Source organism: Orcinus orca, chromosome 3, assembly GCF_937001465.1.
Source record: "Orcinus orca chromosome 3, mOrcOrc1.1, whole genome shotgun sequence".
Lineage (NCBI taxonomy): Eukaryota > Metazoa > Chordata > Mammalia > Artiodactyla > Delphinidae > Orcinus > Orcinus orca.
This window is the reverse complement of record NC_064561.1, coordinates 134867239-134895001: the sequence shown is the minus strand read 5'-3', so window position 1 is coordinate 134895001 and position 27763 is coordinate 134867239. Positions and strand designations below refer to the sequence as shown.

General features: G+C 39.4%; 1 protein-coding gene across 1 annotated transcript; it reads right to left on the bottom strand.

Moving 5' to 3' along the window:
• Nucleotides 1–19342: 19342 nt before the first annotated feature.
• Nucleotides 19343–23703, bottom strand: HTR1A (5-hydroxytryptamine receptor 1A). The gene has a single exon (XM_004270739.4). The coding sequence runs from the start codon at nucleotides 23243–23245 to the stop codon at nucleotides 21977–21979; it is 1269 nt and encodes a 422-aa protein (XP_004270787.1). The 5' UTR covers nucleotides 23246–23703; the 3' UTR covers nucleotides 19343–21976.
• Between the last annotated feature and the right edge of the window lie 4060 nt (nucleotides 23704–27763).

Below are 27763 nucleotides of genomic sequence, written 5' to 3'. Positions count from 1 at the left end.
AGATTCTGGATTGGATCCTGTAACAGTAAAGGACAAGTCATGGGAATAATGGTGAAATCAGAATAAAGTCTGTAGTTTAATTAATAGCATTGTACCAATGTCAACGTCTTCATTTTTGTACTATGATTATGTGAAATGTTAAAGGTACAAGGGAACTCTCAGTAGTATTTTTGCAACTTCTTCATGAATCTGAAATTAGCTGGAAATAATTTTTTTTTAACTGGTAAGGAAATGACCCTGGGTAGCCTAGGCCATGTATCTAGAATGGAGACACAGCATATTTAGTCACAGCAGCCAGATTTATAGCTAGGTACACAACCTTGACCATGAAAACTGAGGGTCAAGTTAAAGATGGATATCAAAGAATCAACAGCTAATTCTGTGGCCCAGGTAACCGAAGCATAGCATATGGAATGAGGGACGATTGTGTCACGATTTAGTTCAGAAACACAAAACATGGAAACACAGGTCTCCTGTGTCACTCTGGTCTCCTGACTTCAGTAAGTAGTGCCAATGCTTTCCTGAATGGTCTCACAACACCATCCTGACAAACCCTGTATCTAGCACAGGCCAGTAAGTTTGTCACTACTCTCTTGGTTAGTGGTCTCTTCCCTTAATCCCTTCTGCATGGAATAACTTTACCAAAATGACACTTATATCTCATATCTCTCTACTGTTCAAGAGACCAGAATAATTTCCTGACACCTATTCCACTGCAAATGATGGATTCATAATGAAATTTATAAATTCTTTTTCCTAGCTTACCAGACATCTTATAACTTTATTCTTTCAAATATGCAAACGAGGTCTAATTATACCAACTGTTTTACTTCTCCCTTCATAAGTCATTGATCTCTGCATCCAAACAACTCCTTCTCTAATTCACTGAGTCCAACCCTATCAGCTTAGCCACACTCATCTCATTTCATGCAAAAGGCAGAATGAGCTGACTTCCCGGGTCCCTTTAGATTCTGTCTGTACTGATCTGATGCAAACTGTATCACCTACTTCACTTACATTGTGTTATTTATGTAATTTCATCCCATCTAATTGTTTCTTGTGTGTACTCGTCTCCACAACTAACGTATTATGGAAATAAATTTTTAATGGATTACAGCTACATATAAAATGCATCCCATATGGCAAAAGATATTTGCTTTGGAGTCTCAAAAGCTATAACAAACACAATACAAATTTTCTCTAAAGTATTTCCTACCACTAATTAAATTTTTCATTTTCTATATCACACAAGTTATGAAAATTCATGACAGAAAAAAATTTTTTAATCATCCTTAGTCCTACCACAGAAAGATAAACATTGTTAGCAGGTAGATATATAGTCAAGACTTTTTCTTATTCATATGCATAAATATTTATTCATATACAAATATTTTGTAACTTGTTTTTCTCATTAACAATATATTGCTAACATCATTCAAAATCTATACATATGTGCTTATACATTCATTTTCAATTACTACATGGTATTTCATTGTATGGATTACCATTATGAATTCACCCAAACCCATATTATTGAACATTTAACCTCTGTCCAGTTCTTCTGCAATACTAACAATGCTATAAGGCATATCTCTATTAATACATCCTTCATCAGTGGTCTGAGTATTTCCACAGACGAATTTACTAAAAGTGGAATTACTAAACCAAAAATAACATGCATTGAAAGGTTCATAATACATAGCACCAATTTCTCTTCAGGAAAATTTGTGCCAATTTACATTTTATTAACTGTACGTATGAGTGTTCGTTGTCAGCACATTTTCACTGATAATGAATGTTATTCTTTTAAAAACATCTCATTAGCCTTTTATGTCATGGTTTGGTCCACTAGTACATTTCTCAAAGTCATTAGTAAGATTAAACTTTGACTTCTAGTCACTACCAACTACCCATCCATGCCTTCAACTTAGACTTGTAAGGATATTTTTTAGAGATGTCATTCAGATAATTTTACACAGATCCCCTTCTCTCCATCTCCATGGCTACCTCACTGTTCCAAGCCACCATCTCCTAAGCCATTGGGGCAACTCTTTAAAAAGCCTCCTAAGGAGCCTTGCTTTATATTCCTACCTACCTGTCCATCCACTAGACAGCGGCCACAGAAATCCTTCTACAATATATGGCACATATCAGGTCATAGCACTGTACTTCCTGATGCAAACCTTCCAAGGCTTCCCAGATCAGCAACAAAAAATTTAAATGTCCTTCTTAGAGAATATAAAATCTTGCTTGTTGACCATAGATCTCTGACTCAGGGGTGAATCCAAACTTTGAGGAACCTAATGTTTACGGAATTTGATGGGCCCAATTCAAGAAAAATAATACAAAATTAGATTCAAGGTCTTGCAAGAACTGATGCAAATGTGGGGCGCTGAAGCTTACACTTCGCTACCTTTGTAGTAAAGTTGCATCTATCTTGACCTCGTATCTTGCGACGCTCTCTCCTTCACTCTTCTTCAGCCGCACTGGACCTCTTTGATTCTTCTTAACACTTGCATTTGTTATTGCAGCTACCTGAAATGCTGTTCCTCCAAATCTTCTTCTGGCTGCTTCCTCCCTGTTATTCAGATCTCAGCACTACTGTCATGTCTTCAGGGAGGTCTTTCCTGACACGCAATAAAATACAGCTTCGTACCACCACTGCTAGTGCCTCTCCCCCAGGAAGCCTCTTCATTACAATATTCTATTTTGCTTTTTATAGTCCTTTATCAGTATCTGAAAGTATCTTGTTTGTTTATTCATTAATTTGTGGACTATGTCTCCCCTCACTAGATCCCAAGAGAGCAAAGATTGTGTTAATACTCTTGCTTTTGTGATCTTCAGTGCCTCAAAAATGTGAGACACATTGTACTTGCTGAATAAATATTTATAAACTGAGTAAAAGAATGTATGTATGGATGTATGGATGGATTAATTGCATTCTAGCCATGTAGGTATCTCCCTCAGATCTGGTACTATTTCTACTATACATCTTTCAGAAATTTCTCAAAATACCTAGCCTGTTGATGGCAGCTTTACCTCTTCATCCCCACTGATATAATCTATGTGGGTATTTTTTCCATTTCTTATTGATTGTATTAGTAATTTAGGAAAGGTGAGAATTAAATGTGGGAATGCAAATGACTATCGGAAACTAGAAAATTCTCGTCCGATTTTAAAGTTTTCCATTTTTAACGTTAAGCAGTTAGATTGTAGGCATGATGTGAACAATCTATAAGCAACTTTTAACAACAAATTTATTAGGACAGTTATACTTCAGCAAAATTAACATCTATCATGATATAGTACTTATTTTCATCATCTAATTCTTTTAAAACTAGTCCTTAGTTTCCCTCAGAGAATATATTGTTGTCAAATAATTTGCATTTATAAGTACATTCCTATTAAAATAATGACAGATTAAATAAACTGTTTCACCTAGGTTAGCGCACATCTCTAAACAGTGCTTAAAATCAAATTTAAGGACAGCAGGACCAAATTTAAGGACCAAAGGTTTAGGACAGCAGGAGATCAAAATTGTATTTGCCAAAATGCTCCCTGACCTATATTCCTGCTCCTTGTTAATATTCCCTGTTTATTCATGAGTTATTACATGGCTCAATCCCTTCCTCAGTATACAACTCCAGAAGTGTGATTTATCATTCACAAACTCAGATTTTCAAACTTCTTTATCTGTCTATAAAGGTGATTTCTGCAAAAGGTACATATATATCTTCTTCCTGACATTGAGCAGTAAATGTTCTACCAATGACAAGGCCTCGTTCTGGTTGACAGAGGACACCGTTAACCTTTTCATCTCTGGCAGCCATTTTTAACTTCATAAGACCTAACATTGATGCATCTGTATAATGTAGATACCCTAAATATTAATCACTTTTTTAAAAGTCCATTTACCGTTAGTTTCTATTTATGCTGAGTTCTAAATTGTTTGCTATATTGTTGGTTCCCAGAAGGCTTCCTGGCATAAGCAGGAGACCAAGAGTAAAGTTTTATTGGCCTTTTCTCATTTTTTCTCAAAGGGTAGAAGATAGCCCCAAATGCCATATATCTCTGCTATAAAGTCTCAGACTCATAAAGTTAACATCATCATGAAGCGCACACCACAACTTTATATATGAAGATTTTTCTGATATGCCATCAAATATTTTCTAACCTCTTTGTATCTGTAGTTTTCTGTATTTTAAAATCACCCATGGAGTTTTCTTTGTTAATAGCGATTTCTCAGGCTTAACTCCAGACTCAATGAATCAGAATCTCCAGGTGGGGCTACAGTCATTCATATATTTAAAAGCTCCCCAGTAATTCAAATTAGCCGGGATTAAGAACAACTGTTAGAATATAAATATTTACAAACAACTCCTCCAACTTCAACACACTATTTCAGTGAAGAGTATGGGGAGTTTTGATCACAACTCACTTCCTCACCATTCAACTAACTAAATAGCTTGAAAATACTGCTGTGGGTTCATTTTATCCCCTGATTTTCCTTGTTCTCTTATCTTTCAGTGTTTTGCCCACCACCCACTAAACTGCAAATCCCTAGGAATTTCTCCTTTATACTGGGACATTGAAAGCCTTCACCTTCTCTGTTGCTAGGCTACCCTGTCTCCCTGTGGGTATGCCAGAATTTACCTCAATCTACAGCCTAGGTAATAAGTGTTTAACTGCAGAAAACGTGTATGAAAACTATGTGCCTCTTTGGTGTATCCATAGTGCTGGATACCTGGCAGAAACGCAATAAAAGTATTAAAAACAAATCCTTACTCCAATCTGTAGACCCTAAATTTTAGGAAACGTTTGATTGACAAATAAGTTAAGATAAGATGATGGCTTTGTAAGTTTTCTCTATTCATTCATTTTCAAAGGTTTGTGCAAGTTGCTGGAACGTATTTAAATAGAACTTATTCTAAATAATCAATGTTTACACAAAGATAGTTTACACTACAGCTCTACTTGATTTAAAAATAATTACCTCAACTATTCAAACAGAAGGTATTATGTCACAATGTTAACAGTTTCCAAGTTAAAGCGTGAATATCTAGCTCCTGACCAAAATAACACAGTAGGAGCAACTCTGAGATGGAAATGACAGTGGATTCCTCCTCTAAGTTAAATATTCTGAAAATCACTGACACCTTAATCCAAGGTTAACACCACGGTTTTTAGGCATCGATGCTTGTTCCATTTCTCACTTAAATCTGTATCCTGACTGATGGCATTCTGTGATAAATGCATTCATTATTCAAGAACTGAAAGAGGAGTCATAACTTAGAAATTGAAGAGGAAAAACATGGAAAGCCCATATTGCTTGAGCTGTCCCAGTTTCAGCATGGCTACATTAGCAGACTTTATAGAATTAATTTGAGATTTACTTTACTTGAATGCCATGATTAATGCTAAATGTAAACTTCAAGTTACCACAAGTGAACTTAATTCTACATCAGTAAAGACATATGTTTTAATTAAAATGATGATCTGAGATAATTCAGTGTTTACTAATAGATAGATGGTAACCTTATTCTCCTTGGATTTTTCATTTAACTGAGGAGACAGGAGAAACTGAGAGAAGACCAAACAGGCTTTTTTGCACACTAGTACTTCTAGCCTGTTTTCCTCCTAAGAACGTAAAATATCTCCCTCTTAATTCCTCTCCATCAGCAGATTGGTAGATATGCTTCTTTCTCAGGGGATTCAATGCTCTGTGGACAGAGAAATGGAATCTCTAACCAGATATGTAAACTTAGGATAATCACTTAAATTCTCTGTGTCTGTTTTGCATCTGTAAAAAGGCATATTTATTTGGAAACTCTTCCATTTCTACACCCCAAGGATAATATAAGAATTATATGACATTCTAAGGGTAAAAGCTCCTGGAAAAGCTAACAAGCACTACAAAAACAAGGTAGAGTTTATGGCATTTTTATTCTTGCACTCTTCTTTTTTTTTTTTTTGCGGTACGCGGGCCTTTCACCGCCGTTGCCTCTCCCATTGTGGAGCACAGGCTTCGGACACACAGGCTCAGTGGCCATGGCTCACGGGCCCAGTGGCTCCGTGGCTTGTGGGATTTTCCCGGACCGGGGCACGAACCCGTGTCCCCTGTACCGGCAGGTGTACTCTCAACCACTGCGCCACCAGGGAAGCCCTTCCACTCTTCTTAAATGCATGCACTACCTCTTTGCTAGCCGTCAAAGTACTTCGGATTTGTTTCTTTCCAAAACATGAGATCACGTACCCATCCACCTAGATCAGAGTTTCTCAACCTTGGCACTATTTATATTTAGGGCCATGTTTAGTTGTAGGGACTGTTCTGTTTAGCAGCATCTCTGGCCTCTACCTACTAGATGCCGGTAGCACCCTTCTCATCGTGATGATGAAGAATGTCTCCAGATGTTGCCAAATATCACTTGGGGGTGGGGGTAGCAAACCACCCCCAGTTGAGAACCACTGACTTATATTTTAATTTATACATGTGCACATAAAAATTATTTTCTTAAAAGTACATCATACTTTATAAGATATGCTTAAGTATGTCAAGTAATAAATTATATATGTATATACATAAATGTTCATGAAAAGAATCAGTGATGATGCTGTCAAATCCATTATTAGCACACTAGATGTTATTAAAATATGACTTAAAGGGTAAGAGGCATGTGAAACCAAGCAATTTGAAAAGTTACACAAAAAAACTATCAAGGTAAGAGCACAATATTAGAAATTCTTAGCAATATAATATTCGAATATGATCAGATACCATGTCATCAAAGCTTAAATGGCAAATGAGAAACAGATAATTAGGTCAATTTAAGATTAAGCTTTTTTCTAAATTGCTAAAGCAAAAACTGTAATGTCATCAGATGACACCAATCAATTGTGTGTGTTTGGGATGATTAAGGCTTAATTATATAACAATGAAGAATGAGAACAATGGCCCAGACTCTTAATATTCTGTGGATTTCACAGTCAGCTCTTGAAGTCTCCATTATTTAATGACACTCTGTTAGGACTAAAATACAAGGAAAGAAAATATATAATTTCCTCACATTTTATGGTTTTTATTACTATTGTTTTGGCAGCTCAAGTATAGCAGCCATCTGGTTCTTCTGCAGAAGCATAATAATGGTAGCAGTGTGGTCCACTGTGAAAACCATCATGAACTGAAAGCAATGATAAGTTCCCCCACCCCACTAGAGCTAGAGATCAGGGAGAGAGTGAGAGAGAGAGAGCCTCACTTCAAAGTCAGGCAAAAGCAAAGCAATACAAGGAGGTAAGAAGATTGATGCTACATTTTCTACTATGTAATCAGGTACCACACTCATTCTTAAGTCTTACTTATTATCTTATTTCTTTAAAATAAAAGCTCTATTTTACGGGCAATGATAGTTTATAAATGCCCTCTTATTTCTCCCTCAGACATTTGAAAAAGCCACTAAAAACAGCTAGGTAAGTCTGACTCCTACTTAACTCTCTTCTGTTTCATGTGATTAAAAAATCCGGATATTACATCTAACATTAGATATAATTTTTCTCCCTGCTCTATAGCTGTAAAACGAATGACTGACCCAATCATAGGTTCTGCATTGAGTAAAGATCAAATAACTTTTATTGAGTAGGCACTATAGAGCAGACATTTTGCTAAGTATCTCCAGATATTATCTTGTTTAATCTTAGTGCCAGATTAGGCCGAACTGGTCATTATATGAGAAGTAAGCTTGAATATGGGGGATCTTTTTGCCAGAGAATATTAACTTAATTGTGGTACTCAAGACAGAATAAAGGGGGGAGAAATGGGAGAGAAGCAGAGGGAATAGAAAACAGTTGAGGAAGCTAAAACAATCACCCAATCATCTAGGCATGAACTAAAACCTAGAATGAGAAAGTGGGAAATTAAAAAATATATAGAAAGGACATGTGTGAGAGACATAATAATAGAGGAATAGGAATTGGTAATGGGGGAAGTTGGGGAAGAGCAGTGAAATAAGCCAGGCATCAGCCATTTACTATAAAGCCAGACTATCTAATGTCAGCTGATGACTCAGAGAGCTTGACAATTAAAGAATACCTCTGCTATAAAGTCACTAGTGCAATTTTAGTTGCATTAACTATTCTAGACCTTCTTTACTATGCTAAAGTCATTGTCCATACTCCTATCACTTGTTACCTTACTTCTTTCATTTAAAAAAAAGTCATCAGGCACAAATACCCTCCCGGTTGTCAAAGTTCCAATAATTAAGAGTCCTGTAGATTTTTAGAGAGACAATGGTGAAGTGGAGGAAATCAGAGCAACAGCCAGCCCTAGAAGGTACACATATGCTTTGATTCCCCGATCCCTAAATTTTGGATTATGCCAAATGTAGTGGAGAAGCAAGAAAAAGAGAAAGAGGCCAGGAGGGGCAGAAAAAATGGTCATACGTGCTCTGGCTTAAAGGTCAGCACAAACTGAGAGGCAACTTTCACCAAGTGCTGCTGCAGCCTCCAACTCCACTCAATTTTATCTGGCCTTCTCTCCAGCTCCCAGGTAACAGATTCTCCGGTACAGATGTGCTTTCATTTTGATTGTTCACCTGGGGCATCCATCTAGACATGTAACTCTCGAATTAAACCACTGACAAGTTGATCCTCATACAACATCTTCCTTTCTCCCCGAAGCTGGATTATGTCTCTACCTGTTCACACATTCTCCCTTCATCTCCTATATCACAGAATGTCTCCACCTCAAAATTTAACCCTTCAACCTCTAGCCTTCTTCAAGACTTTGCTTCTTCAATTATTCCTTCTTTCACCAGAACCTTCAGTTCTTCCTGCCTTCAATCTTCCTTCTTTGTTATTTCTATTTCCTCCGTCTCTGTTGACATCCATTGACTTCCTTTTATCTAAAAGAAAAGAAATGTTTATTTCATCTAACCCTTCCCTTTAGTTCTTCTAACAACATAACCTCTCACAGTAGTGTTCCACATGCAATGACCTCATGGCTTCTCTGTGCCCCCTTAGCTCTCATTAGCTTAGCTGCTTTCTTCCTCTTTCCCTCTACTGAAATTGAATTCTGTAAATTTATCAAAGACCTATTTCTTCTTTCCCAGAGTAGCACCTTCAGTTTGTAATTTCCCTATTTCTAGTCTATTCCACTCTCTCATCTCTAAATATGGGTTTTTCTTTAGCAACTTCTTTCACATCCAGTCCATATCTAAGATCTCTCAGCTCTTTCTTTGCAAACGTCTATTATTAATCACTCCCTTATCAGTCCATCCACCATCATGGTAGTCTAAGCCATGCCAACTGCAATAGCCACCTAAGTATACTAGGGAACTCTTGAATAATCTCATGTAGTAATACAGGAAGTGTTCTTGGCCATTTGTATCTTATTATCATCTACCTACATGTAAAAGCACATGGCCTTGAAAAACTGTTACTAGAAATGCACAGTACACCTAAAATCAGATAGTTTCATTTCCCTTGAGATAATTTATATGTTATAACTGTGGAAATATACCATATCACAAGATGTTCTACAGTATTTTTGTTTTTTTGCATAATGTCATTGTGATTAGCAGTATCTCTGTTAAAGGATATGGAATTCCCCCCTCTCATTTGTCCAAATGATAAAAGAAAAGTTGTCATTGTACGCTATCCTTGCTAATCAACTTAGTCAATTTTCTTTTTCTTCTGGGCTGGCCTGCTCCTCCACCACTTTTGGCATGATCCAAAATTGAGAAAATGAGGATAAAAATGGCAAGTAGGAGACTTCAGAAGGAAGACAGGTAGTGCAAGTTTTGAGAGACTAATGGGGAAAGCATAATGGAAGAAAAGGATGCCTGAAATAAAAGAAAAGGCAATTGAGGTCTTCCCTGGTGGCACAGTGGTTAAGAATCCACCTGCCAATGCAGGGAACACGGGTTTGAGACCTGGTCTGGGAAGATCCCACATGCCGCAGAGCAACTAAGACCATGCGTCACAGCTACTGAGCCTGAGCTCTAGAGCCCACGTGCCACAACTACTGAAGCCCGCGTATCTAGAGCCCGTGCTCGGCAACAAGAGAGGCCACCGCAATGAGAAGCCCACACACCGCAACAAAGAGTAGCCCCCACTCACCCCAACTAGAGAAAGCCTGCGTGCAGCAACGAAGACCCAACACAGCCAAAAATAAATAAATAAATTTATAACAAAAAACCCAAAAAGTAGACTAAACACACTCCAGTATTAAAAAAAAAAAAAAAAAGAAAGAAAAGGCATTGAAAATCAGTTTGCCTACTTCATAATTTTCCCAAAGTCCCAAGGAGTAGCCAAAGATGTGGCTCAGGGGCCTTACTGTAAATGCACTGCATAAAACTAAAGCCAGAGCAAAACTAAATCTCTGAACTAAGGCACCAGTGATGGGCACTAGTCTTCCTCTTGGATACCCAGTACTATTCAGAACATGCACTGAAGGTTTGTCATCTTGACCTATGTCCATTCCTTCCCAGCAGCTCTGTACTTTGACTAGAATGGAAAGAAGTTGGTAGTCACTTCAGTTACCTAGAGCAACCTCCCTGACAGTGTCCCTGACAGGACACTGTACATTTTTCACCCAGTGTATCACTTATAGATTTTTTATATTGATCAGGATAGACTAACTGCTGTATAAACAACCCTAAAAATCTCAGTTTAATTAATTTAAACTCAGGTTTCATTTCTGTTCATATCACAGTCAAAGACTGAATGGTAGGCCGTGAAGTGGAGAAGATTCTGGTCTACATAAAGAATTGGAGATCCAGGCTCCTTATACCTGTGGTTCCATCCTCCTCTAGGTACAAGGAATTCTCTCTATTTAGCTTCCAAATGGGAAAAGAAGATCACTCTGGAGGTTTTTACAGGCCATCCTTCAAAGGAATGATATCAATTCTGTACATATTATATTAGCCTAACACCAGCCTCATAAGAAAGGAGGTTAGAAAATGTAGTCTAGTAGTGTGCCCAGGAAGAAAAGGCCTTGGATATTGGTGAACACAATCAGCATCTAATACATTATTAATCCATAATAAGATATTGTTTTAACCAAAGAGAAAGTATTAACACTAATGTCAATGTCATTAATTATTATTAAGGTTGTTTCTAGAATTGTGGATACCCACCCAGATTCTTTACAGGAACTGAAGGCATTAGGGCCTTTCTAACACCCTAATGCATGGTCAAGCCCTCCTAAACCTTGAACTGCCTGTGCATGTCCATAAACAGGTCATCATTACACAATTGCTTTGTAATATGCACACATGTCTAGTCATTATTAAAAAATGATGGACAGGCCAGTATTATCCTAATATCAAAATCATATGAAGCTATAACAAAGACAGAAAGTTATAGACTGATATCTCTTATGAATATAGATACTAAAACCTTCAAAAAATACTAGCAAACCAAATCCAGCACCATAGAAAAAGAATTATACACCATGACTAAGTGGGATTTATCCCAAGAATGTAAGGTTGGTTTCACATCTGAAAATAAATTAATGTAATACACCATATCAGTAGAAGAAAGCAAAAATAGCACATGATCATCCCAATTGACCCAGAGAAAGCATTTGATAAAATCCAACAAACTTTCATGATGAAGACACTCAACAAAGCAGGAAAATAAGGAAATTTCCTCAACCCAGTAAAGTGCAACTATGAAAAAATCCATAGTAAACATCATACTTAATGATAAAAGTCTGAATGCTTTCCCTATAAGATTGGAAAAAAGACAGGATATCTGGTCTCACCATTTTCATGCAACCTTGTACTGAAGTTTCCAGCCAGGGAATTGGGCAAGAAAATGAAATAAGGCATCCAGATGAGAAAAGAGAAAGAAGTAAAACTATCTTTATTTGCAGATGGCATGATGTTGTATATGGAAAATCCTAAGAAATTCACTAAAAGACTATTAGAATAAAGTAGGTTAGCAAGACTGAAGAATAAAAGATCAATATACAAAGATCTACTGTGTGTCTATACATTAACAATGAACAATTTAAAAATAAACTATAGAAAGCAATTATATTTATAATAGCATTGAAAAAAAGAAAATGCCTAGGAATGAATTTAACAAAATATAAACAAAATTTACACTGTAAAAACTATGAAACATTATTAAAATTAACTAAAACAGACATATAAATGGAAAGTCTTCCCATGTTTATGAATCAGATGATTTAATATTGTTTAGATGATGATGATACTTCTCAAATTGATCGACAGATCCAATGCAATCCCTATTAAAATCTCAGTTACTGTTCTTTCTGAAATTGACAAGCAGCTCTTAGAATTCATATGGAAAATCAATGGACACAGAATAGTTGAAACAATCTTGGAAAAAGAGAACAAAGTTGAAGGACTCATTTTTTTATTTCAAAACTTACTACATAGTTACAGTAATCAAGACTTATGATACTGACATAAGGATAGACATATAGATCAGTGGAATAAAATTGAGAGTCCAGAAATAATCCCTTACATTCATGTTCAATTGATCTTCAACAAGGGCACTAAAAATAATTCAATGAGGAAAAACAGTTATTTTTTTCAACAAATGGTACTGGAAGTGCAAAAATCTGAAGTTGAGCCCCTTGTTTACACCATACACAGCAGTTAACTGGAAATGGATTAACTATCTAAATATGCAAGCTAAAATTATAAAACCCTTAGAAGAAAACATAGGAGTAGATCTTTGCAAATTTCTCAGAGGCAACAAAAGAAAAAATAGATATACTGGACTTCATCAAAATTAAAAATGTTTTTGTTGCAAATGATAACATAAAGAAAGTGTATACAGATGGCCAAAAAAGCACATGAAAAGATGCTCAACATCACTAATTATTAGAGAAATGCAAATCAAAACTACAATGAGGTATCACTTCACACCGGTCAGAATGGCCATCATCAAAATATCTACAAATGATAAACACTGGAGAGGGTGTGGAGAAAAGGGAGCCTTCCTCCACTGTTGGTGGGAATGTAAACTGGTACAGCCACTATGGCGAACAGTATGGAGTTTCTTTACAAAAATAAAAATAGAGCTACTATTTGATCCAGCAATCCCACTCCTGGCATATACCTGGAGAAAAACATAATTCAAAAAGATGCATGCACCCCAATGTTCATTGCAGTACTGCTTACAATAGCTAGGACATGGAAGCAACATAAATGTCCATTAGCAGAGGAATGGATAAAGAAGATATGGTACATATATAAAATGGGATATTACTCAGACATAAAAAGAATGACATTATGCCATTTGTAGCAACATGGATGGACCTAGAGATTGTCATACTGACTGAAATAAGTCAGACAGAGAAAAACAAATATCATATGATATCACTTATATGTGAAATCTAAAAAAAGGGCACAAATGAACTTATCTACAAAACAGAAATAGAGTTACAGATATAGAAAATAAACTTATGGTTACCAGGGGGTAAGCGGGGGGAGGGATAAATTGGAAGATTGGGATTGATATACTACTATATATAAAATATATAACTACTAAAGACCTACAATATAGCACAGGGAGCTCTACTCAATACTCTGTAATGACCTATATGGGAAAAGAATCTAAAAAAGAGTGGATATATGTATATGTATAACTGGTTCACTTTGCTGTACACCTGAAACTAACACAACATTGTAAATCAACTATGCCCCAATAAAAATTTAAAATAACTAAATAAATGGCAGAGCTGGTTCCAGGACCTAAAAAAATAAAAGAATAAAAATAAAATAAAATAAAATTTGGATCATTCTTTAAAAAGAAAGAGTGTAAAGGCAATAGAATTGAAGAAAATATTTGCAAATCATATATCCAAAAAGAGTTTAGTATCCAGAAAATATAAACAGCTCTTACTACTCAGGATAAAAAGACCATCTAAGTTTAAAAATGAGAAAAGACTTTGAATAGATATCTCTCTGGATAAGATATACAAATGACCAATAAGCACATGAAAAGATGTTCAGCATCTTTAGTTATAAGTGAAATGCAAATCAAAACCACGAGATACAAATTCCAACCAACTAGGATGGCTATCACCAATAAGACAGATAATAACAAGTATTGGAAAGGAGAAATAGGGAGAGACCCTTTTACATTGTTGGTGGAATGTAAAACAATGCAGTTACTTTGGAAAATATTTTGGAAGTTCCTCAAAATGTAAGACATGGAGTTATCATATTATCCAGCAGTTCCATTCCTAGGTTTATACGCAATATTATGAAAACATGCCCACACAGAAATTTGTACATGAATGTTCATAGCAGCATTATTCATAATAGCCAAAAAATAGAAACAACCCACATGTTCATTAATGGATGAATAGATAAATAAAATGTAGTATGTCCATGAAATGGAATATTATTTGGCAATAAAAAGAAATAAAATATTGATACATACTACAACATGGATGGATCTTTACAACGTTATTCTGAGTAAACGAAGCCACACATTAGATGATTGCATTTGTATGAAATGCCCAGAATAGGCAAATTCATAAAGATAGAAAGTAGATTAGTGGTTGCCTAGGGCTCAGGGTTTAGTGCGAAATAGGGAGCATCTGCTGGTGGACACAGAGTTTATTTGGGGGAAGAGTGATGAAAATGTGCTAAAATGAATTGTGCTGATGGCTGCACGCCTCTGTGAATGTACTGAAAACCTTCAAATTGTAAACTGTAAATGTGTGAATGCAAAGATGTGAATTTTATTCCAATAGAACGGTTTTCAAAATAAAACTATACAACATAGCAAGAAGCAAGCGGTAGTATAGTAGGAAGTTAAACTCAGGTAACTTGGTGTGTCGAAGACAGGTTTTCTTCACCATGTAGGGCACATGCCACAATTCTGGGGCTAGAGGACTATATGAGGCTTGATAAGATCCGCTTCGGCGCTTCCCATGACCTGGCTGGTCCTTATCCTGAACAGGTTGAATACTCAAAGTTTCAACCTAAATTAGTCTGCTGTCAGGACCTGGGAGAATCCTACAATTTGAGAACACAAATCCCCAAATCTGCCATTTCTTAGCATCACCTGTTGGAAATATACCCTTTGTAGTTTTCACAGTAAATTGTCTAAGATTTAAGATTTACTTGTTCGAGCGCTCATTTCCTACCAAGCTAAAACCTCACGCCTTCGATAACTCTTTCAAAGCAACCATTTAAATATAATCTTATCAGTAAGCCCTTCCCTGAACACTGTACAAAATAAATAGCAAGAAACTTTCCACCTTGGCACTCTCTGTATATCTTACTCTAGGTTTTGGGGGGCTTTTTTGTTTTTCCCCATAATACTGATCACCATCTGATATATTACATATACATGTGGTTTTGTTGTTCATTCTCTCTCTCCTCCTCTAGAACGTAAACTTCTTCAGGTCTGTGACTGTATCAGTTAGCTTTTCACTATGACAAATTACTCCCCAAATTTAGTGCCTTAAAATAACAACCATCTATTTAGTCCACAAGTGTGTGCCTTGACAATTTGGAATGAATGAAGCTGGGAGGTTTCTCTGAGGTCAGTTGTGCTCACTCTTGTATCTGCAGTCAGCTGCTGAGTTAGTTGAGATCTGTCTGGTCCACCATGACTACTCTCTGCTCCAGGTGACCTCTCAGTCTCCAACAAGGGAGCACAGGCTTGTTCATGTGGTGCTTGGGCAGAGTTCTGTGGGAGCATGTGAAGAGTGCAAGGCCTAATGAGTTCTGTACACAGATCGTAATCACATTAATTCTGACCCGTTTTATTGGTCAGAGAAAGTCACGAGGCCAGCTCACACTTAAGCAGTGAGAAAGCCTCCATAACTTGATGGGAGAAACTGAACACCGCATTGAAAAAAAGGTGGACACGTGGAGGGGAATAACTGTGGCCATTTTTGTAAACAATCTACCAGAGAGACTTCATCTGATTTTCATTTTGCTGTATCCCAAGCTCCTAGAACAGTGCCTAGCCCATAGGTGCTCCAGAAATATTAGTTAAATGAATGAATGAATGAATCACCTGCCTACCACTCCTGAACAAGAGGCTGTTCCATAAATCACCCCTTCACAGTTGCAAATCTTTACAATATAGTATACGCTTTCAAGACACTACATTGTGAATATTTGCAATTAGAATCCTGTTTCTACTGTTCTTTTAAAATTAAAACCAGCTTTCAAAGTTTGATTTCTCTCTTTTTAGTTCTTGCAAAGTCAGACTGATTGCTACCAGAGACCGTGAAGCACACCATATTTCATAGAATGCTTCTCCTCCAACTACTTTGGAGAAGTTTCAAAACACTTTCTCATCAGTCTCCACAGCCAGCCAGCCAAGTAACAAGATAGGTGAATCCCACTGTCTCCTCTTTCCTTTCCCCCTTCCTTCTCTTCCCAGCCAACCTACTTCCTTTTCTTTCTTCAAAGATGAAACCAGCTGAGACACAACAGAAGGACCACTCGCCAGTGTAAGACAGCTCCTTGAAATTCTGGCCTGGCGAACTTTCTGAAAGGCTGAGCAATTCTGCATGGTTATAGACAGGCAGCTTGGATATACCTGAGTTAGGACTGGATATGGAATTGTCTGTGGACCCAACTTATTTCCCCATCCTTGCCACTGCCACATGAGCAAAGTGATTTGGAAAATGGAATTCACTGGATATTTTAGCCTCATGGATCTAGATTTTCTAGTGATATCTAGTTTAAGGATCAAACAAGTCTGCTGTGGTTCTTGATAAGTGGACTTGAAGAGCAAACTGTATTGCTTTGCTCTTCACTTGGTCAGCTGGACAGACCCAGTCTTCTGGGCTTCAAATATCATTCTTGGCACACTGCCTAACATGGTGTGTTTGGGGTACTCTCCTTGAAAGGCTGCTGTAGTCCCTTGGAATTGTGCTCCTCCAAAAGCAAAGCACACGTTCTACTTTTAAAAAACACATCAGTAATCAGGGAATTGATCTGACCATTGCTCTATGAGGTGGTATTCTTCACATAATCACCCAAATGACAGATTGTTCAAATGCTGTGCCACGTGTATCATTACCTTTATCAGCAGATCCCTTCCATCTGGGCTGGGAATTCTTTTAGCAGAGAACAAAGCCTTTTCATATTTATAGATAGAGCTGAAAAAACAAAGACCCATAGGAGAAGCAACTCTGGACTTTCCCGTTTCTGTCGTTCGCCCAAATCTCCTTGGCTCAAAACCGCACTGGCATTTTCAGCTCCCTTTCTCTTCACATCCAGGCACCAACTCTTGCCAGTTCTCTCTCTGATGTATTTGTCAGTCTTACTAGCATCCCACATTCAGGCATTTATTGTTTCACACATACACCATTGAAATTACCTGCAAACAATACACTTCTGCTTTCATTATTAGTGGTTCCCCACTAACTAAAACTATAGTTCTTGTTTTTAACCTGGTATTATAATGCTTCCATATATGATCTCTAGCACATTTTTATGTATGTACCAATTACTATGTGAATCTTCTGCTTTGGCTAAAATGGTCTAATTAGTATTTCCAGAAGGATCTGCTATTTCAAATTTAAATCGCATATTATTTGTGAAAATCACTGGGCAAAATCACAAACATTACATAAATATGAATTGTTGTACCTACCCCGGTCACCCTGTTGTCACTGTTTAATGGTTTAATGAGTTTCTCCTTATTCCTATGCTCTGCCCCTTACTCTGCTCAGAACATTCTTCCTCTATCTAGTTACCTTAATCCCCATTCCTTTGGTTCTAGACTCATCTTCTCTCTCTATTCCCAGACCCTTTATGTTGTTATAACACATGGGAAGTTTTGAGCCTGCATCTTTCTCTAGCATTACCACCTTCATAATCAACCCAGACTGATACACGTAGGAATACAGGTAAAAATTTCATCCCAGGTCCCCCACTTGACAGAAAGAGGGAATCAGGCTGTATTTGGCACCTCATGAAGAATGTTTGGCCTTTTATATCACTCCTCATGTATTCAGAGGTTAATCCTTGTTGCTCTACACAGCTTTCCCTACCTAATCTTCCCTACCCACGCCCAGCCCACAGTGATCTTGTCCTCTGAATCCTTATAGAGCCAAATTCCTGTGATTTGTCCTGTTTAGATGATACATATATTCTGCTGTGAGTGTTTACTTAACCATAGTAATTTATTCTTGAATACCCAAGTAGGTTGAAACTCCTTCAATGTGCCAACAGCAGCTTATATTACTTTATAGTCCCATATTTCAACATTATCCAATAGAGCCTGACATGTGATATCTGCTAATTGGTTATCTGGGCTTGTTAGTCACACTGGAAGCAACTGATAAAAATTCTCTCTCTCCTAATTGGAGTGTTGATAAAGGTTCAGAAGCCCTGTAGAAAACAAAAAGCCACTGTCTCCTTGGAGGAAGAGACACCAGGGCAGAAAGCAGAGGCCAAGAAGGGAAATATCCAGAATCTAGAAGACAAATGTGCCAAATGCATCATTTTACTCAAGGTCAGGGATGTGTTTATGTAACACTTTTCAAATGAAAAACCCTCAATTCCTGTCTTACCTTTTCATTATTGGGAGAATATGTATGTACATACACAGCCTAAATTAGGCTTCACAGCTTCAGAGTGCCCTCTTCTGTGGCCATAATAGCTCTGAACTTTGTTTTCCCCTTGAGGCTTACTAGGGTTTACCCTGCCCTGCAGCCCTCATTCTGACACCAGAAAACAGTGAAATTAACAAACATAACATGGGAAACAAAAGGCCTTACTGATGATTCCAGTATGGAAAAAGAGAGCATTTGAATTAATTTTAATATAGTAAAAGATCTTACATATAAAACCCCACTATCAAATGAGACCCAGCCAGAAAGGAAGTTGCCTTTCCACTTTTAATGAGTGACAAACCCCAAAACAATGTGTTACTTCACTTGAAACCAGGGAGGCTATTTTCTTCCAGCTGGACATTGGGGGGAAGACAGAGAAGGTGGTTCATCACCACCCACTGCTTTAAAAAGGAAGCATGAGCCCCTGGTGCTTATACTAGAGGCTGCATTTCTCTCCTATAAGTCCCCCACCCTGTCCATATTAATTAGACAGATGCCTAAATCTTCACTAGTAGGTGTCAGGGAAAATGCATGGTCTCACGGCTAAAAGATGAAATGTTACCTTCTAATTCCAGAGACAGGAATTTTTAAAACAGAACTCACTCATCTACAATGAGTTTCTGTACTAAAACTAAATTTGTTTCTCTAAGTGACAGATCCCTGATGTGTATAGCAGGATCTTCTCCTGATAACTGTATTTTTTAACTTCAGCTTTAAAATTATACAAATAAATACAAGTAGACAGCGATTCTGATTAAAATAAAGATGCATGTGTTACTGATATCAGTTTATTGTAGCATTACAATGATTAAAGTCCTTTATTGTCACAGGGAAGAGTAAAGGTCAATTTTAATGCATATATACTTTACCTTAATGCAATACTTTAAAAGGAAAAAAAAAGCATCAGGGGTTCTTTAGTGCTATGCAGCTCTTTTGCACTTATTCCTCAAATTTCTCTATTGCTTTGGCAATTATATACTCCAGTTGGATGCTCCTTCCCCATTCTTGTGTAAATCCTCCAAAGCAGGAAGAACAAATGCCCAAAAGCCATTGCCATAGTTCTGTAAAAGACACAACTAAATAGAAGTCTCAAGACTTCAAATGCTGACCAAGGCATAATTTGGATGAGCAAATTTCAGACTTGAATTATTTTATATGTAGAATTTGTTCTTAAAATTTAGAAAGACATACAGCAAAGTTTGTTTTTTCATATGGCTCTACTTAAATTATTGTGAGCAAAAAAGAAAATGAATTTTCGAATAAATAACTGATGGACTGCAGAAGTCTCCCTCATGTTATCCACCATAGTCCCTTTCAAGCATTACATATGCATAGACAAACCATCCACTAAGTTCCCATAGTTCTTATACTTTCTCTATATTAATGGGAGACGATGCTTACTCTCAGTTTAGGTCCGAGAAAAAGATACCAAATGGAGCTTTGTTCGGTTTGGCAAACAATAAAATGGCTACAAGTGATAGAGCTGTCTTTTCACCTTAATTTTAACACAAGTGAACTTTTTCATTGGCAACTTTTGCAACATGGCTCTCAAAACAGCCCAAGCAATCATTCAAAAGGTACACATGAAGGGAGAGGGGCGTAAGAATCAATAATGTTGTGCAATTATTGGAAAACGAATTTAACTATAACAAACCTCTTGACCCCGGTCACATGGATGGAAATTTACATTCAAATGGAGCACCGAAAAACTTCCCTTCTGGGGACAGTAAAGATAACCAGTTTTTCAGCAGGAGTGGCAAGGCTGAAAGAATACTTTTAAGGGGAAGAAAGCTTGGAGTACTCCACATATTCAAATGGCAAGAGGCCGGTTTCCTGGCAAACCTGTGTTGCAGGGCAGTCAGGCCAAGGAGCAAATGTACAAGAGTCTCCAGGACTCTGCAGAGAGAGCACACCTAGCTAGTTCTTTAGGGCCTCATTATTTAAGGTAAGCGCCTGTGAGGTCACAGATCGGGGGCCCATTCTACTGAAAGCCCAAATTTCCCTTTTGGGAACCAAAGTCGTGGTTAACTAAGTGTCCTGGACGTCCTGCAGAACAAATCCTGTGCAGTGTTAGGATGCGCTAAACAGACCTATCTCCCTATCCGAAAAGGGCGAGGGGTGGAATTAGGAGGAAAAGAATCTGCTTCTTTTGGATAAACTTGCTCTTTCAGTTTCCAAGGGGAGTGCCAGCTAGAGCTCGGGCCCACCTGGAAAACGCCACCCCGTGGGACTTGCTGGTCTTTCTGGTCTCTAGAGCTTGGCTGGACCTAGAAGCGCCGGTTTCCGCAAACCTTAACTGTTGTTTACCCTCTCTTCAGCTGGTCCTGGGGCGTAGGCGGAGGGAAGGCTCCAGTCGGGATTAGTTTTCAGTGCGCGCTGAGCGCACGCCAGACCTCAGAGAGGGCGCAAGGCTCGGGGATTCCCTGCACGTGGCACGCCCCCCCCCCCCACCTTGCCCCAGCGCGCGCAGCGTGGTCGGCGGGCGCCTCCCACAGTAGGTAAGTGGCGATGCCAGCCAGTTCAGACTCGCCAGCAACCTGTAATAACAGAAGTCCGCTCTCCCTTCCCAATGACTGTCAGCTTCTTTGGTGAGTGCTGACACCAAGGCAGGCAAGGGTAAATTCGTTCTACCTCGCTCTGCCCCACTGCTCTAGCCTTGTACTTACAGGTCCACTCTAAGAGACAACTTCCAGCCACTTGTTTTGAATCCAAGAAAACAAAGCATGGGGCTGTTCCCGGGCGAGTTACTCTGGGAATCTGCACCAGGAGGCGGAGATTCCCGGGGACACCTTAGGCACCGGGAAAAGCAGACCCTCCCAGATTTCCCGACTAGCAATTTAGTGCATAGGGACTCGCGAGGGCATAAAGGGAAGATGGAAAAGGAAATAAGGGATGAGACCGCAAAAACAGTGAACGTTTCTAGGGCAAGAAGGCGGGCGGGGATGGGGTTGCTGGGGAATGAAGCAAAGTCCTGAACCTTAAGTTCAAGTTGTAGCAGTGAGGCGATCAGGTGGGAGCCTTTAGTGGGCGCGGCGGCTGGGTGTACACTTTCTTCTTCTGTGTGGATTTTTTGCCTTGAACGGGTAAGGCTTAAACTTCCGCCGCGAAGATTTGGGGGCAGAAGAGGGAGGAGGCAATTGCTGGAATCAAAAGTGATTCCCAGACCAAAGTTTGAGCCAAGGTCGCCTCTCACAGACTCTAGGTTTTTCCCAGACTCTCTTGCCCCGCGGCTGTAGTCTCTTTGCATGGGGCTCCCTCCTTCCCCGCTGGGAATAGAGGGCTGGGGGAGGGGGAGGGGGTCTGGAAGCAGCGCGCGGAGCAGATGTGAATGTTAGAGGAAAAGTAGCAAAGGTTTTGATTCCAGAGGGCTGGGTGGAGTGGGCCTACGCGCCAGCTACGCCTCCATCATCATCGGCGGCAGAACTTGCACTTTATGATCTTCTTAAATGCGTTTTGGAAGTCCTTGTTGAAGTAGGCGTAAATGACAGGGTTGAGCAGAGAGTTGGAGTAGCCCAGCCAGTTGATTATGGCGCCCAACAGGGTGGGCATGTGGCAGCTGCTTTCGCAGAAGGGCAGGACCAGGGCCACGATGAAGAAGGGCAACCAGCAGAGGATGAAGGTGCCCATGATGATGCCCAGCGTCTTCACCGTCTTCCTCTCGCGGGCCAGGGCCATCTTACGCTTGGCCTCGGCGTTGCGCTCATTTTTCTTCTCGAAGGAGGCGGGGACGCATGGGACAGCACCGGCCTCGCTGGGCAGCGGCAGGTGCTCTTTGGAGTTGCCCACCCGGTGCACTTCGATCACTTCCAGGGCGGCTCCTTCGTCGCCCTGCCTCACGGCTCCATTGGCGCACGGAGCCCCTGTTGCCTTGTTCTCCATGCCCTGCCTCCAGTCTTTGCTACCCGGCTCACCATTTACGCTCTTTCTGGGCTGCGGGGCTGGCGACGCCCCAAGGCGGTTGTTGGCTACCTTCTTCTCCTCCTTCTTGACTGTCTTGCGGATGCGGAATCGCGCGGCTCGGAAGATGCGCCCGTAGAGAACCAGCATGAGCAGCAGCGGGATGTAGAAAGCGCCAAAGGTGGAGTAAATAGTGTAGCCATGGTCCTTGCTGATGGTGCACGCGTCGGGGTCCGAGCGGTCTTCCGGGGTACGCCAGCCCAGCATGGGCGGGATGGAGATGAGGAAGCCAATGAGCCAGGTGAGCGAGATGAGTGCAGCTGCGCGCCGGGGCGTCCTCTTGTTCACGTAGTCGATGGGGTCTGTGATGGCCCAGTACCTGTCCAGCGCGATAGCGCACAGGTGCAGGATGGACGAGGTGCAGCACAGCACGTCGAGGGCGATGAACAGGTCACAGGTGACCTGTCCCAGAGTCCACTTGTTGAGCACCTGGTACAACGCGGCCATGGGCAGCACCAGCACCGACACCATGAGGTCTGTGACGGCCAACGAGCCTATAAGATAGTTCGCCACGTTTTGCAGGGAGCGCTCCAAGGCTATGGCGGCCACCACGCACGCATTGCCCAGCACCGCGCAGAAGATGAGCGTGCCCAGCAGCAGAGAGGTGATCACTTGGTAGCTGAAGGTCACGTCGGAGATGCCAGTAGCGTTGGCGCGTGTTCCGAAGGGACCCTGGGACGACGTAGTGTTGTTGCCCTGTAAGGGGCTGAGCACATCCATGCCTGCGCGCCCGGCAGGGGAGGGGAGGGGAGAAAGAGCTGCGCCAGGATACCCCTCGACCCTCCCCCTGGGGTCTTCCGCCCCTCTTTCCTGGGGAGTTTCAACGGGGGAGGGGATGCAGGGACTCAAGCAGGAAGTTCTTACTGCTCAGGCGAAGGCATCTCCGAGGAGCAGCTAGCTTCTAGGCGCTCCCTGGGCTCTCGTAGTCCAGCGCGCTCAGAGACTCCAGCTGGGAAACGAATTGGCTGGAGAAGAGCTCCGGGATCTCCGGGAGGCGGAAAGGTGGCTGGAACGTTTGTCTCTCGCTGTCCATTTTATTTTGCCACTGCCTAACTGGCTGCCAGACCCGGAGTCTCCCCACCAGAAAAGAATCTCCAATCTTAGAAGTATCTGGAATAGAGAAACACCGTCCTCCACAGTCACTCTGTAACCCTCCTCTCCTTGCTTCTCTCCCTCCCTCTCTCCCACTCCCTCCTCTACTCTCTTCTCATTCCCTTAAGCCCCCTCTCTCTTTCCCTTTCTCCCACTAGTTTTCCCTTTCAGTCTCCCTCTCCCTTCTCACTTCCCTTTATCTCCCCGGTGTTGCTCCGACAGCCAGTCTACCTCTCTCCTACGCTAACCCTCCCCCCTCCCCTCCCGACACTTCCCCAACCCTGAGTGCCTCTTTCCCCTGGTTCCCCGCCCTCCTCTCCCTCTAGCTCAGCCTCTTTGCGTTCAAATCCCTTTTTGTTGACCGAGACTCAGAACTAGCTTACACGCACCCGATCCGCCGGTCAGACTAACATTACAACAAATAACTCCGCCTCCCACCCGGCCAAACTCGAGGGAAAACAAATCTAACCACGTTAATTGCTTCATATTTCTGTGAAATTCTTAAGTAGAGTCAGCATCACAGAGTGGCAATAGGAAATGAGAAAAGGAGACACACGGAGCCTGAGTGGGGAGGTGGACAGTCCTGGGTCAGTCTGTAAATTATTACTAATTCATGGAAAGAAAAGGGAATGTGTCTTAGCTTTTTAAAAATCACCCCCGTTTATCATCGCACAGTCCAGCCTGTCTCCTTTGGGGAGGATATTGCCTCTGCCTTTTTTTAACCTTGAGGAATTGGGGGAGAAAGTAATTATAAAGAACAGGTCAAAGGACAGGTAAACAGCTGCATCTCAAAGTGAAGAAAATAATCAATTCGGTATGCATTCTACACACACACACACACACACACACACACACACACACACACACACACCTGCCTTTCCATCTCCATTGCGTTTTAAATTTCAGTGAACATTGTCATTTCCCACAGCTCCGCAGCAAGTAAATTTAGGGAAGGGAATTTTTTTGTCTTTGTGTTATAAATGAGGCCGGGCATTTTTATGGCCTTTTGCTTTTCTAACCAGAGTTTGCAGGCCTCTAGTGAGAACTTGGTGGAATCCCTGGTCGCTGGCAGCAGAGTTTCTCGTGGTCTCCGAAACTGGGTTCAGCACCTGGGACAGCTCTAGGCAATGAGGGCTATGTCGCCACCTTCCGGCAAATGCTTTAGAGCGCCATCTATAAACCCTTGTCTTGCAGAAAATAAGCAGGTATTGAAGAAATCCCACAACTTCAAGAAAGAAAACGACTGCTATTAAAAGAAAAGTAACTTTGAGTTTTATATTTTTTCTCCTCTTTTCTTCAAAAATTTCTTTTACTGTCATCTTTTGCTCTTTATCCTCTATATCAAGTCTATATTTTCTCGCTCTTTATGAAAGCCTGCAGCATTTGTCATTCAAAAGTTCTATCTAGAAATACAATTTTAATAGACCTAGGCAAACATCTTCACTTGTGTTGCTTTTGTGCTAACAAAGGCTGAACTTTGGAACTCATACATTTTCACACATTCACCAATGGGGGATAAAACAATATTGGATTTTCCAAATGGGGATGACTTAACATAGACGGTAAAGAGACTGCTATGGGTTGGTTCTAAGGTTTTCCTTTACCAAGAAAACCAAATTTAATCCCATTTGCACATAGATAAAGAATGGGATTTCTAATCCACTAGAATAGCATATAACAAACTTCACTTATACATTCTGATTACATGACTGAAGTAAAGGAAAAATACAGAATGCAATTCCAAAAGTAGATGCCTCTAGATAACAGGCACAGATTCACTGCAGATAGTCTTAATATTGTGTTCAAATTTGAGCTTTAAATTCTCCAAGACCAAACAAAAGAGCAGTCACGAAAGCGTCAAAGAAAATCTAGTTGGGCCGATGCATGCTGTAGAACAATGTGTTTGGAGATCAATTGTTTTACAATACAGTGCTGGACACAGTTCCCACTCAATCATTTCAGCATGCCACAACAATGAACCTGACATTTGTAATGATTCATGGCATTGAAAAGAAAGAGATAAGTATACATGTCGATACTGGCTACAGACTCTGAAGAAATCTTTAAAAAATTTGTGAAGGTACTCATTCTCCCTTTAAAATCTCCTCACAAATACAGAACTAGGTAACTGTTAAAATACAGTTGCAGTTCCAAAAATTTTAATAGGAAAATAATTAAAGTCTGGATTCTCCAAAGATAAAACTTTGGAAATATAGATGATAACATAAACAAAGTGTAAAAGAAATTTGAATTTTAAAAAATATTTACATGTCAAGTTCAAACTTGAATATGAATTTTGTCAAATTTAGCACATATAAACATAAGTGTAAATCAGTAAATATGTCAGTCAGCAACTGTGCATTCATTATTATTAAACCCAAATTGTTTAATAACTGACAAGTTTATTTTTCCTTTTTTAGAAAGCTAAAATGCTGTAAATCTAGTGTTAATATTTATAAGACTGGCATTTGCTATTCTGCTTTAATATTCTATGACACTGCTTTTTTTTAATTCAAGTTGAAAAAAACTCTCAAGTAGCTCATGTTTTTCTTAGAAATAATGTACATAATATTTCAAACATTTCATTTCAATAAGAATGATAGGCACTCTTACGAATAGAAGTATAAAAGGATATGCAGCACTATGGTTCTACAACCTTCAAGTGAATAGATAAACATGTAAAACTTTTTATTAAACTAATAATATTGTGATATATATTAAAAGCACAATGATGTTACATTTCTTCATGTTCACACTTTGCCAGTTCTTCTATGTTTAACCCTTAACGATACAGAATCCTGGATATGCCAGAAGAAAATGGTGCAAACTGAAGATCCTGGATAGTTAGGCTCTTGTTCTTCAAGGCCTCTGAAATTATCCTAAAGAAAAACTAACCTTAAAGCGAATATTACTGATGACATCATTTGAAAACAAAGCTTCCAGTCATTCTGCTTTTATTGCTTGTTTGAATTTATAAGATGCAAGTATAAACTTGTCAGTTATGGATCTGGGGTATGATGCATCATCCATCATGTGAAATTTCTCTAAAATAGGTTATGGGAGATAAAGATTTTTAACATCTTTACAGGAAATTTGATACAAGCCAAGCATTTCAATGTAGTTCTTTGACCAGGGACATCAGATTAAAAAGATGTTAGGCTGAAGTTTTGCTGTGCATCTGACTGTCTTATCATTGCTGAAAGCTCAGTAATGTTTGGGTCTTCTCAATAATTGATATGTTCATCCATAATCCCAAATTATGGCTGATTTTTGTATTAATGAGGAAATAACCTACACAATAAAGAATTGAAATTTTGCTTAAGAGATTACAGAAGTCATTTTTTAAAACTCCTATTTTAAAAAGGTTTTATATTTTTGAGTAATTAAAACTAGGATAGATTATTTTTTTAATTAAAACTATTCTGAATTTTATTCACCCCAATCTTCAAATACTAAAGCAACAAGGCAATTGTAGATTTTCCAGAACTGTGAATTTTCTACTGGAATTTGTTAGGGAAAAAAAAATACTTCAAGGAGAAATTTTTGCTTAGATAATTTAGGAAGTGTGGTCTTCTGATTATCAGCAAGAATTAACTTAATTCCTTAAGTTAATAAGGAATGCAACCAAATAAGGAATGCAACTTAATAAGAAATGCAACCAAAATGCAAGAGAAAAAATTCTCCTTTAAAACTGAGCAGTTTTTTTGTGTATCTAATTCTCACCATCCACCTTCCTCAGATGGTATCGTTACTTAGCTGCTATTCCTACATGACAGACACTTCTCCGAGACCCAGAACCACACTAAATTTTCAGTGGCAAAACACAAATGATAGATGCCTCAGTCTCTGCTCCTGGAACTGTAAGGTTGATTTGGTTCATTTAACACACATGTTGAAAACACAGCATGTAGAGAGTGAAAAAAAACCCCACAGTAACTCGTATTCACTAGGTGTGTGACCTTGGGCAAATTAATTAACACTCTTGTTTCCTCAATAGTAAAATGGGTGTAAAATAGACTTGTGAAGATTAAGTGATTTAATACACTTTGCTGGCCCATAAAATAAAAAACACGCAGTAAAGGTCAAGCAATAATAGTAGTAATAGTGATGCAAAGTAATAATATTAATTCTCTCTCTACTGATAAT

What these genes read in the sequence shown, in the direction of transcription:
- HTR1A (XM_004270739.4), bottom strand. Translation starts at nt 23,245, where the DNA reads ATGGATGTGCTCAGCCCCTTACAGGGCAACAACACTACGTCGTCCCAG.